Source organism: Diaporthe citri, assembly GCF_014595645.1.
Source record: "Diaporthe citri strain NFHF-8-4 chromosome Unknown scaffold_6, whole genome shotgun sequence".
Taxonomy (NCBI): domain Eukaryota; kingdom Fungi; phylum Ascomycota; class Sordariomycetes; order Diaporthales; family Diaporthaceae; genus Diaporthe; species Diaporthe citri.
The window spans coordinates 3,750,322-3,763,495 of record NW_025064851.1 but is presented as its reverse complement, the minus strand read 5'-3'; the positions used below and the strand labels follow the sequence as shown (position 1 = coordinate 3,763,495).

The 13,174-nt window shown below is 56.1% G+C and overlaps 3 protein-coding genes across 3 annotated transcripts; all 3 read left to right on the top strand.

Moving 5' to 3' along the window:
• Positions 1-1,722: 1,722 nt before the first annotated feature.
• INS49_012989 (uncharacterized protein) lies at positions 1,723-5,778 on the top strand (the record flags this gene model as incomplete). Its single annotated transcript, XM_043173691.1, has 7 exons — positions 1,723-1,757; positions 1,946-2,016; positions 2,068-2,618; positions 2,675-3,592; positions 3,709-3,943; positions 4,017-4,905; positions 4,965-5,778. 7 exons carry the CDS (start codon positions 1,723-1,725, stop codon positions 5,776-5,778), a joined length of 3,513 nt encoding a protein of 1,170 aa, XP_043022988.1.
• Positions 5,779-7,659: 1,881 nt separating this feature from the next.
• On the top strand, positions 7,660-9,105 carry INS49_012988 (uncharacterized protein; the record flags this gene model as incomplete). Its single annotated transcript, XM_043173690.1, has 5 exons — positions 7,660-7,678; positions 7,735-8,306; positions 8,377-8,760; positions 8,849-9,022; positions 9,076-9,105. 5 exons carry the CDS (start codon positions 7,660-7,662, stop codon positions 9,103-9,105), a joined length of 1,179 nt encoding a protein of 392 aa, XP_043022987.1.
• Positions 9,106-10,775: 1,670 nt separating this feature from the next.
• Positions 10,776-12,902, top strand: INS49_012987 (uncharacterized protein; the record flags this gene model as incomplete). Its single annotated transcript, XM_043173689.1, has 1 exon — positions 10,776-12,902. One exon carries the CDS (start codon positions 10,776-10,778, stop codon positions 12,900-12,902), a length of 2,127 nt encoding a protein of 708 aa, XP_043022986.1.
• Positions 12,903-13,174: the final 272 nt, after the last annotated feature.

Here is a 13,174-nt window from a genome sequence, read left to right as displayed (position 1 = left end):
TGGCAGCTTGCGGGCGTCGCGCCAGGGCCAGTGAGAACACGGGAGCACGGCGACGCTTGGATGTCTTGGGGGTGATATTCCCAATGGTGGTTAGCGTGTTATGGGCTGGGGTGGGACGTGGACGCGGTCTAGACCCAGCGAGGGCCCGCGGCGAGGGAGAATTGGAACATTGGGCCGATCGTCCTCAGCAATTCCCGATCTGTCTCTTTGAATCCCTCGAAGGGCCGGTAGCCTGCTGGGGGGGAGCAGGATGAGGGAAGGAGAAACAGAAGAGACAGAGAAGGCTGCGTGTGGGATAGTAAATAGTCCAGTAGATACCTATGTTTACTCGTACAGCACTGTTGAACCCCAGGAGACAGAGAGTCATGGCGGCCCACCGTGCCCTCCACCGTCCCTCGGGCCCGGTGCAGCCTCGAGGCTTTCATGCTGGGTCTGATCTCCCGCGGTCCACCAGCCGTGCTCCTCCTCCCCAGCTCCCCGGTCCCGCCGCGTGCACTGTACTGATCCTACCCCCAGACCAAGACTGGGGCCCCCCAGCCCTAGGAGAAGCTGCAGCTATCAAATCCAATTCCAATTCAGTTTGGACGCAATTGTGTTTCCCGTCCATTCATCCCATCTGCCAGTCTGCCATCTGTGCCAACCTGCCAATGCACCCGTCCCCTTGGCCCCTTCGCCCTCGACACACGCCAACCCCGTGCCAACCAGAAGAACGCCTCGCCTTTCTAGAGGCCACTCACTTGTCACACAGCCGCCGTCGCTCCTCCCTCCGACCCAACCCCAGAGCGAGCCGGTCCCATTTCTGTGTTGCAGGTTGGCTTGGAACGGACTGGGCTTACTGACGGACTGCCGCCCCTACAAATCCGCACATCCAGCGATCGACACCCCGTCCAACCGTGGACCCGCGGACCCTTGGTCCAGACGGCACAGACAGCCATACATACACTTTCACACGCATTGTGGCCCCCTTGAAAATCGCCAGCCCACACGCCCATACTCACTCCGCACTCGCCTGCAGCACAGTCCTCTACGGCTCACAATAACCCTACGAGTCAGTCCAGGCTTCCTTCTGCCTGTCGACCCGCCAATTCGACACCTTCCCACGGCCTCGAGGCTGCCCGGGGACGGGAGCGAGGCAACTACGCGTACACCGGCCGTTCCGCCTGGGCTCACCATCCACGAGCCTTGCACAGCGCTGCAGCTTGCCGTGCCTCGCGTGCTGTGAGACCCGCCGTCACTTCAATCCACACCCGCAACCTCCCGGCTTCCCAACTGTTCATCTCGACATCTCGACCAGGCTGTTGTAAGCGTGGTCGTGCCCGTCGTTGTGGTTGCGGTATTGGCCGTGGTGGCTTTGGTCTATTGGCTCTTCGGCTTCCCCCAACTGCGAAAGCTATCCCAGGGCGGAACATTGTCGGCTCGGTGCTCAACTACGCCCACCAGCCCAGCGCCAGGAGATGACCGGATAATACTGAGCTTCCTACTGAACCACTCTTTTACGAGTCGAGTCTACCAACGCGCATCATCGACCTGTTTGCCGCCGCCCCGCCGGGCGTTCACGATTTCGGTCAAAGTCAAGGGGAGAGGGGGAAAATAAAAGGCTTCAATCTTTGCTTTTGCGGGCAGGAAATTCTTTCTTGACGAGCTTTCAAAGAATGCAGACCGTGCGAGGTTCTTCAGCAGGCTTCCCCTCATAGCCTGGGCATATCGCAGATGAGGTGCAAGATGAGAATTGCCATCCGAGAGCAATTGGCTGTGCTGTAAGTATCGGGGCTGTCCCGCCAGTGCCTGTCATTTTGTGGCCCGGCTGTTTCTCCGCTGCCCCTGTTGTTAGGGACGAGAGTGGTGGCCTTGGTTCTAGGTCGATCGCTAGGACTGCTAAATTACAGTTTCTAATATGCTCCTGGGTTGATTGGCCTAAAGGTCTCTGTACTGACTCGATCCATAGTGTTACTCTCGTTGTACTAGTCGGGCTCGCCATCGTATCCGTGCCAACATGGATCTTCGTCAACAACTTTGGTTCGCACCCCAAGAGAGCTGTCTGTTGCCAGCAAAACTGACCAATTGCAGTAATACAAGTACAGTCGAGCAGCTTGGCCCTGACAGCTTCACTCAAGGCCACCCGCATCGCTTCCGAAGTCCAGCTTGTCCAAACGACTTGTTCGACTATATCCACGAGGATATTGATCCAAGAAGCACTAAACACATACTACCAAGGCAATACGACCGACGAAAACTGGGACTCTGCAAGGACTGATTTTCAAAGTGCTCTCGGCTCTGGCGGAGGGAACTTGTACCAAGTCAAAGTGTTTTCTAGGAACACCACGGGGCCGTCTACTGGTCTCTTCAATGCCACCGGCAGGACGACTCCGCGAATCGAGCTTCCCTACGAGAACTCCAATGGCACCAAGCCGTTTCTCGGTGACCCAGACGGGGGCTTCCCGCCGTCACTGTATCCGAACATTACTTACAATGATACGGGTATGCCGAGCACCAACAATCCGAGCACAAATAGGTTTGCCGCTTACGCGCTCTCTGGCGTTCGCCTGAATCAAGACAATGGCCTGTTTCTAGGTCCTCTCATGATAAACGAGACCTTTGCTTTGATTTCTCTGACCATCGTAAGCTGGGACACACCTTCCTGCTCCTCGCGTCACCCTTTACTAACAATACCTAGCCGATCAGATCAATAACAACGTCAGGCTTCATCCTGGGGTACATGACCATCGTCGCTTCGGGAAGTCCGCTCGTGAACGTGACGAGTTCAAGAGAAGGCTTGGGTGATACGGGTGTCGTGTTGATTGTTGGCCCAATGGCTCCGTCAAATACATTCAACGCATCAATGCCGTCGAGCAATTCGACGTACACGCCGGATGACCTCGGTACCTTCGGGGACGTCCCAATGCGCTTTGTACTTCCACCGATACCAGCGCCCAAAGGTGCCAGGCGGCATGACCAGCACAGCTACGCCTCTGGACTTTACGACCGTCCTTTTAAACTGCGGGATTATCCAGCCGTAATGACGGAATTCTCGAGGCAGGTCGAGACCGTGAACAATGCCAGTTCGAGTTTGTGGACGAGAAACGAGCAAGGGACTGATGTGTCGGTCGGGTTCGCCCGGCCACAAAATTCGCTCTTCACCTGGACGGTTGTTGTGGAGCAGGCACGCTCCGAAGCCACGGCTCCGATCAGCACGCTGCGCAAGATTTTACTCGGATGTGTTTTCGGTACTGCTGGCGCAGTTGCGATCCTTGTCTTTCCGTGTGCACATTGGAGCGTAATGCCGATCAGACGGCTGAAAGATGCCACCGAAAAGTCCGTCGCTCCACCAGGATACCATGACGACCTTGAGAGATTCAATACGTATGACGAGGAGGGCATGCTCTCGGGTACAACTTCTAAAAAGTCTGTCAAAGGCATGGCGGCGTGGATATCGCGTAAGCTGGGACGTCATCACCGCAGACGCCTCCTCGCAGATGCTGAAAGTGACTCGCATCGACGAGTCTTCAAAATTCCGGGCAAAGTCGAAAGCCACAAGCACATCGTTACGGACGAATTGACTGAGCTTACCACGGTTTTCAACGAAATGAGCGATGTGAGTCTCACCCCGAAGCTGTCCTTCAAATCGATTTGTCTCCGGAAATGCTCCAGGAAACCCCACAGTCATTGGTGAAAATCGTCACCAGCAAGTACTAACTCGAAGCGTTGTAGGAACTGCTTAAACAGTACACGTCGCTGGATGAAAAAGTCGCCGAGAGAACGCGCGAACTGGAAATTAGCAAGAAGGCAGCCGAAGCAGCAAACGAGAGCAAAACTTTGTTCATTGCCAACATCTCTCACGAACTCAAAACACCCCTGAATGGCATTATGGGCATGTGTGCAGTGTGCATGGAAGAGGATGACATTGTCAGGATCAAGCAGTCCCTCAAGACGCTGTACAAATCTGGTCCGTCTTTGTCCTAGAAAAGAAGCTCGACACCAAACCTGTCACAGAGCATGACTGCTGACCAATACCTCAGGCGATCTTTTGCTCCATCTTCTCGACGATTTACTGAGCTTCTCCAAAAACCAAATCGGTCATCAAGTAAGCCTAGAGGAACGCGAATTTCGGCTGGCAGATATTCGATCGCAGATTCTTTCCATCTTCGAGAAACAAGTAAAGGAGGGCCGCATCACACTGTCAGCCGACTTTGTCGGTAATGACCCTGATGGTCGGCCAATCGACCTAGACCGCCAGGATCCAGAGAAGCGTCTTCCGGCTGTTGGTCCTCAAGGTCTAGGGCGCCTGAAGGACATGTGCCTCTGGGGCGATCAGCACCGGATCTTGCAAGTCCTGATCAATTTGGTGAGCAACAGCTTGAAATTCACACCCGCGGGTGGCAAGGTCATGGTACGTATCAAATGTTTGGGAGAAGTAGAGTCGAGCGATGAGAGCAGGGCGTCGTCCATGTCGAGAAACTCGAGCCGGCCCGGTCGCGGTCGAGGTCGCCTGGGATCCGGCTCACAGAATTCGACGAGCTCTAGAGGCGCATCGTCGTCCATTGTGCAGTCGCAGGTCCAGAAAGGCACTGCCTTGTCCATAAACCCGGCGGATCCGAAGTCTGGGACTCACCAAACCACCATGGACAGGCCTGCGACGCCGCCGCCACCCAATGCCAAAACATACCTCTTCGAATTTGAAGTCGAAGACACCGGCCCTGGTATCGCCGAACACATGCAACAACGAGTGTTCGAGCCCTTCGTGCAAGGGGACCTGGGGCTCAGCAAAAAATATGGCGGCACCGGCCTAGGCTTGAGCATTTGCTCTCAGCTAGCCACGCTCATGGGCGGCAACGTCTCTCTGAGGAGCACAGTGGGTGTCGGAACCACCTTCACCGTGCAATTGCCCTTGAAATATACCAAAGAAAAGTGAGCATACGTCCCCGTTTAGCCATGGAGGACGCAGGGGACTGACCTAATTGATACAGGCCTTCCAGCACGGCATCCAGCAGCATGGGTGGCTCACGACCGCCGAGCGTGGTATCTGCGGACATCGAAACTCGCCGCCAATCGATAGAAGGGCCGACTGCCGAGGGCTCGAAGCCGACGGCTACGCCCGTAGTGGACAAACAGCCCAGGCTTGTGGGTCTAAGCCAGCCTTTTTTCGCGGCCGTGAAAGCACAAACCCCCAAGAGCGATGATGAGAAAATGGCGATGATAAACCAGGCGATGGAAAAGAAGCGGGGAGCGGGGAAGCTGCGCGTGTTGGTGGCTGACGACAACAACACCAACATTGAGGTTGTCAGCAGAATGCTGAAGCTTGAGGACGTTTACGACGTTACTATCGCCAAGGACGGGCAGGAGGCATACGAGCTGGTGAAGACGAACTTTGAGCGCAACGAGCGGTTCGACGTCATTTTCATGGACATCCAAATGCCGAACCTAGATGGGCTGCAAAGCACGAGGTTGATTCGCAAGATGGGCTACAATGCGCCCATAGTTGCGCTGACGGCGTTTTCTGACGCGAGCAATGTCAAAGACTGCATGGACTCGGGCATGAACGAGTTCCTCGCGAAGCCGATCCGGCGGCCTGCGCTGAAGCAAGTGCTGCAAAAGTTCGCGACGATCCCCGAGGAGCCGGAGACGGCGAGCGTATTGACCAAGAAGACCACACCAGAGGCAACGACACCGGCGGACCCGTCAACGGAGAAGGGGGATCTTGGGCTGGCCTCGGCGGCAGAAACTACATCTCCGGAGGAAGAGGAGCACTCTAACGGGGTGGCCTCCCCGGGGAAGAAGTGAACTGTCCGCTCCTGAGGCCTGATCTCGATCCCGACATCGCAAATTGGCGGCTGAGCCAAAAGAAGCCAGCCTGTCGACAGACTCAATGGAAAGCGGAGGTGGAAACACGATCGACTGGGTTCGACGCATTCATGACTTAATATAATTTCTATCCAGTCGCCGGGAAGCATCGAGGGCCGGAGTTTATTTTCTTTTATGGTTTTATAATGATGCAAACCTCCATGCGGAGGTCAAGACATAATTTGGGATGGTAATGGGACTGCGGGACGGCGTTGGGGCACATGGGCATACCCAAAAACACGAGAAAGGTATGGCGTCCGGGCGTTCATCACTACCCACGATACGAGTGTTTATGCATTGCGATGAGAGGTCTTTTGTAACATGGGTTGAGATGGATTTTTGCCATGCATACCAAAAATTACGGTGTGTGGGAGGCATTCTACTGAGCGTACTTTGGCACTGGTTTTGTGTCCTGTTTCCTTGTGTCTGTTTCCTTTGAGTGTGGTGGGGAGCAATGCCGAGTTAAAGACCAAAGACGGAGGATTCGAGCCTTGGACAAGCTTTTGCAGGGCACCCTGGCAGGAACGTATATGGATAGTATGAGTGATGGATCAATCTGAGAGAGAGAGAGAGAGAGAATACAACGCGGGCCGGGACTGAGCCGACCAACCAACGCATGCGCGGCCGCTGAGGTGGAAATGGTGTATTCCGTGAGCCGTGACGGCGACGCTGCTGTTGATGAATCTCTCGAGACGGGTGATAGGTTCTGCATAATACCCAACGGCCCTGACGGAGCAGTGAACACTTTTCTGGTTTCTGGTTTTCGGCCATGCCAGGATGTGCCTTTGTTTCGTTGTCTTGGTGAGATGCAACCTCTCAGCTTACACGGCTGGCGTGCTACGGTATCGACGGAGGGGTGGAGGGTTTTGAAAGCTGTGCCTCACAGCTGCAGCCAGCACAGTCTGATATCCAGAGGCACGGAGACAAGGAGCGAGGTTCAGCGATGACGGTACCCAGGGTGGGACTGCAGTGGTCATGGAGCTTCAGTTTTATAGCGGATGATATCGTGAGCTGTGGAGAATCCATCCTGATCGCTGTTGTAGATGGGATTAATGCTCAGGAGACGATATGAGCAGATACCTCAATCCCCAAGAGTCTTGGGGGCGAGACGATTCTCCTGAGGATGCCAATCAGCAATCTGTAGCCGCCGAGGCTGTAAGCGCCGAGCTGTCCCCGGCATGAGGGGCCTGCAAGGTTCCAAGGTCGATCAGAAGAAGCTCACCCCCTGCACCATCCCGAGTCCAGAGCTTGCGCGGCACAGCCATTGGACGGCCCCCGTGTGCCCTGCCTGTCTTGGGAGCTTGGGCCTGGATTATTATTAGCAGCCCCGGCGACACCTGCTGTGGTCTCCCTTCTACATGGTGCAGCTGTTGGCTGCAGCCCGCTGCTCGCTGCAACGTCGAACGGCGCCATCCACGAGGTGAAATCCTCCCGCGGCGGGTGTGTGTGGGGAGGCTGCGAGGCCACTCCAAACCGCGCCTCGCTGCGTCTCATGGCGCTGGGGTTTCGTTGAATTTCAACTTCACCCCTCTGCTGCCACCGCCTGCTCATCATCCCCTCTCGACTAGACCCAGCAGTTGTGATCCCGGAGGGCATCGTCTTAGCCGCAGCTGGCATACAGACACAGCAGCGTATGCCCAAGCAAGCCTCACCGTCCGCTTTCCTCAACCAGACCTTGCCACGCCGACTGTCCACGGTGAGTGCGGGGCTTCCGGTGATCCATCAGCTGTGGTGCAACCGGCGACGACGGTCTCACTTCTTTTCTCTGAGCTTCGCTGACAGACTACCAGCTGCATTTCGACCAACATCTCACCTGCAAAAATGTCGCAGTACTATCCACGTGAGCATCAGAAGCATCTGCCACGGTCCCCAGCACCAAAGCTGACCTTGACACAGCTCCGCCGTCCGCGGCGCAGAAGAACTACCCGCCGCCGCCCATGTCCGCACCCGCCCACCAGACTTCCTTTGGGCACATCGGAGGAGGGCCCATGTCGCCACCGGCGAACAAGACCTCCTTCTACCCCCCGCCGCCCAACGGCTCTTCTCCAGCGCAGCATCAGCAGAGGAATTATCCTCCGCCGCCGGCTGCCGCGGGAACGCCGCCTCCCAAGAGCGGCAGCCCCATGTCTTATCCGCCACCTCCCCAGCAATTCTCACCGCCACCACCGCAGCAGCAGCAGCAGCAGCAGCAGCAGCCGGCTCCTAACATGAGCCTGCCCCTTCACATGCGCCACAGTTCCACCGGCTCAATCCACAGCCAGCACGGCCCCCAGTTCACTCACAACCAGCAGTCATCTCAGCCGCCCCAGTATGCCGGTCCCCCAGAGGGCGACTACCCGTCCGAGAAGCCGCCCCAGTCGGAGCGGGACGACGAGGAGGCCCCAGTGGATACGAGCAACCCTTCGAATCTGGTGGGCGGGGCACCGCCCGCCGGGCACTTCGTAGGGGCGTCGGCCATCGTGGACGACGTGGGCACCTTCAACGGCGGGTCGTACCGCATCAGCCCACCGTGACAGCAACACGATCCTGACGATCCAGCTGGCGATGGGGTGCCCGCTGAGCGCGAAGCCCGGGACCATGATCGCCATGAGCCCGACCATCACGCTCAAGGGCGCGTACAAGTTCAGCATGAAGAAGCTCGTCGCCGGCGGCGAGATGGGCCACTCGACCTTTACGGGCCCGGGGGAGCTGCTGCTCGGCCCGCCCTTCCTGGGCGACGTCACCAGTCTGCGCCTTTCGGGCAGCGAGAGCTGGAGCGTCGGCCACGACGGGTACCTGGCCAGCACGCAGGGCGTCATCAAGGAGTACAAGAGGCAGGGGCTCGGCAAGGCCATGTTCAGCGGCGAGGGGCTGTGGGTCTACAAGGTCAGCGGGACTGGCCTGTTGTGGCTGACGAGTTTCGGCGCCATAATCAGGAAGGATGTGAGTTTGCGAGCCGCCTCTAAACCCCCCCCCCCCCCCAAACCACGATCTCCTATTCAGGTGCAGGACGCTGACAAAGCCGTGACAGCTCGTGGAGGGAGAAAAGTACATCGTCGACAACGGCCACTTGGTGGCCTGGAACACAAAGTACGTGATGGAGCGGGTCGCGTCAGGTGGCATCATCTCGGGCTTTGCGTCTGGGGAGGGCCTGGTGTGCAAATTCACTGGCCCTGGTACGGTCTTCATCCAGACGAGGAACGCGGTAAGTCTTGGTCACCAGCCCAGTTGTGTGGCGAAACAGTACTTGGGAGACAGCTTGCTGACTTTGCTTTCCCCCCCTTCTGACGCAGAAATCTTTCGCTGCCTACATGTCCGGCAGTGGAGCGCCTGTAAACTCATAATCTGTTGAAATACAGAGGGGAATGGATGGATCCACAGCCCTGAAATGTAGGTTGATTTATAGCCGGGGAAAAGCAGCTTGCGGGCTGAGGGGACTGTGAGACTACCCGGATGTTCCTGTTCTAGGTGTCGGCTTTTCTTCTTTTGAGTATGTGTTCATATTTATTTCACTTCAAGCGGCGTGTTCTGGTGGTAATGCGTTCTGTCACCTCATCAAATACGAAACGAGACCGTCCTGTCTCTTCTGGCCTTTCCCACCCTCTGTGGAAGCATTCCTCAGCCGACTTGAAGCATCGGTGATATGCAAAATAGGAAGACTGACCGAACCCCGGACTTCAAACACAACTGTGATGTTGTGCTGTCGCCTCCCCTTTTTCACACATCAGATGAAGAACTGGCGGACTTCTCCGGGGATGTGAGGCATGCAAGCTGTACGTCAAATGGCAAGTGCCAGATATTGCTTTGGTACCTCCTGGAAGAACGCAGTCGCGAATGGGGTTGCCGTCTGTAGGAGGATATGACAGTCGATACGTGATGGCCTTTTTCCTATCCTCGCCTGCTATTCCTTCATACAGCCTGTCGAGACTGTCAGATGACAAGCTCCGAGCGAGTACTACCAGATCACCTATGCGTCGCAAGTGAGGCCCCAGTTTCCTCCCAGCACTTTGGTCTTTGACCTCGGTCGCAGCTGTTGCTAGCGACTGATGACCTTTTCTGACGCATTGAGCGACTGCGAAACATTTGGTGAAAGGAGGATGGGTTTCTGAAGCAGCAGCCCCCCATCGTCGCTTCCCATCCAGCAGGACTGACCGCCCCAGCCCACGACTTCCTCTCCGGTTGGGCACAGGCGAGCTCTCCCGAACGTCTCGTCGACGCGACTCCTTCGCAACGCCCGTTCCATTCCCATCGCACCTCATCACACAGCCCAGGACTTGGCCTTCGGTTTTGGTTATCGCCCGCGCAGGTTTAGGGTATCTTCTTCTTCCTTCAGGGTCCACCGAGGTCGTTTTCAGCGTTTTTGAGCGGAAGTTTCAATTTCTTAAAGCTGGTGCTTCGAACCTCACTCACACTCGACTTACTTATTTCGCCGTTTCCGACTGTGCCTTGCTGCCTTTCGCCCCGAAGCAAAGCCTTTTCGTCTCCTCAGCTCTCGGTCAGTGACCCATCCACACCACCTCGATTACTCTGGATTGTCACATCGATCTGTCGCTAACTCCAGATACTGTTCGTTCTCAGCCGACTTCGCCTCTGCCAATTTTCAGACAGGTTATTTCCCTTCGCTGTTGGCAGCGAGAGTTTGATGCTTGACACCTGCCAGGGTCAAAACTCAGCTGGATCATCTGCTGTAAGTAGCTCTGGCAGTTGCCGCAATGCCGCAAGGAGTGTCCACTCTAGAACCACCATGACTACTCCACTCTTCCAAAACGATCTCGCGCGTTCGTTCTGGTTTACAAAGCCTTGATACTGACGTGTTGTGGTTGCAAGAAGCGGCCAAGCAACCTTAATTGAGGACCGCCACATTGCCCACCGCTTGAGACAGTCTCCAAGCATACCAGCAAACTCGACTACACAACGTGGCAGCTTGTGTTGGGATCCCGTCGTGAGCAGGAAGCGAGATGTCTGCCTTGCAGCAAATCCAGGGCAATACTGCCATGTCGCGTTTTGTGAGGCCTAAGCTCACCATCGACACTCGAGTGCATAGCAAACCCAACGTCGACCCGCTTTCCACCCAGAGTGCACCCGCCTACCCACGTCAAGAGAGGGGCGTCCCACCAATGCATCAAGCCGTTGACCGATATTGCACAAAAGTTGCTGAAATGATGAATTCACCCACTTGGCGCAGTCAGCGTCCCGGACCTAACGTTGTTGACGACAGTACTCCTTCCGAGCCGCTGGGTCCGCACGATGCATACACTCCGAATTCATTGGGGTCCTGTGTCGAAGATGATGGAGAGTGCCACTCAATCAGAGAGCACGGGGATGTCAACGGGACCTTGTCTGATCTCGCGAGACAACGGACTCTACGTCGACACGCCGACAGCGGTATTTCTCTCGGTCGGGATGCAGAAGCTATGAGCATCCTCGGCATCCATCCATTCTCAGAGATACCGAACAGACCTGCCAATGCCTTCATCATCTCGGCTGCTGTGTCCAATGGAGCTGCTCACTCCCGCGGTACAATATATGGTGAGCTCCAGCCTGTCATGTTTCCTAGGCAGAGGCCCGACATCCAAAGCAAGACCGCCGAAGACGAACTGTCCTTCGATCTAACCTCCGAGGATGAATATCTGGGAAGTCTTGAGACTGGTTTCCAAAGCTCTCGAAGGTCTCTCAGTCACTCGCCCAGCCAACCTGAAAATGTGGAGATTCTCAATGACCAGGAGCTCATTGAAGGTGAAAAAGCGAAGAAGAATAAGGAGCGTGAGATTCACCAGCTTATGGAGAGGGACGAGGCCATCAAGTCTGTCAATTCCCAGCACGCATCTCCGCGGCGCAATCGTCGTCCTGACCCTGAGGATAAGTCACGCTTTCAGGGCTTGCTCGGCAGACTTCGATACGATGCTGAGGCATTGACTGATGATCGAGCGGACATGGTTGCTCTGAACGATCCAGCCATAGTTTCCTTTGCACCCAAGAAGAGCGCGCAGTACTCTTCCAACGAGGAGTTTGCACCTCGGCGCCATATTGAGGAGAAATGTCCGCCAAAAGGAAGTCATCACACTTCATCCGATTCGGGTTACGCATCTCCTACAACACGCTCGAGACCAAGCACCCGCACTCAATCGAGGAGCAGACCTGGCACATCAGATGAGATTGGCTCCGAGCCCGTTACTATCCAGCATGGAGATGTTGACTCGAAAGACTTCGAACCAGATCGTCCGTCGAAATTTTCAACGCTCAATCCCGCGGCAAAGGTATTCTCGTCGGCCAATGACCACAGTGCCTCTCCAAAGAAGCGAGGCGGACTTGCTCCGGCTCCTGTTCCCGATCATGCCTTCTTCTCACCGTTGCTTGCCCAGGCACAGTTTGGCACGGGCATCCAATCGCAAAACTTTGGTTACAACGCCCTGCCCAACTTCGGCAGCCCTCTGACAAACTTGGCTCTGACACAGCCAGGCTTGCTTCAGCTCTCTTCGGCGTTGATTCCTCAAAACAGCTCCTTTCCTCAACCTATCTTGCCACCTCCGCCCGGACTTGGCCTGACTGCGAACCTTCCTCCAGGTATCCAAAGCCCTGGGACCATGCCCGGTCTACCACTCCTGCCACCACCATCTAGAGTGACCCTACCAGGACTAGCACATTCTCCAGGACTCATGTCGACGTCTGGGCCGATTTCTTCCGACTTCACGGGCGCCTTCCACCAGCAGCTGCCAACAATTCCCTCGTGCAATAACCCAGCACATCAAAGCGCTCCCGCGTTCAACGGCACTCCAGGCTTCCCGGCACCCACGATGCCACAGCTCGCACCTCCTGTGCCCCCTACCTCCATGTTGAGTCCAAACCACGGAGCACCCGTGCCACCACCATTGGCACCAGTAGCCCCAGTGGTCAACCCGATTTTTAGGAAGAATGTGCCCAAGCCCAAGGTACCGAACACTACTGGTCAGCAGTACTGGGAGTACTGGCACGAGCTACGACGAACGTTTGAGCCTGGATACGCCCAAAAATCGAAGCAGAACCAGCAGAAGCGGTACATGAAGCAGCAGACCCACAAGAATGGTGGCACGACGGACCAGACCTAGGAGAAGCGAGGGTCTTCGAGCGAGCCGCAAGGGAAGAAGGACGAAGCGAACGGCGCATCAACAACACACAGCGTTTCCAGTGAGGCAACAGGCGGCAAGACCGCGGTTGTTGGTGGTAAAGAAGTTGGCAGCAACGCCCCGGGCGCCAGCTCCCATGGGAGTGATTGAGGACCTTGGGCTTCAGCACCATGCGTTTCGGCTCACATAAGCCACTCGTTTTATGAACTCAAGGCCAGTGTGCTTGTCACATATCGACAGATGAAGGTGGAGAC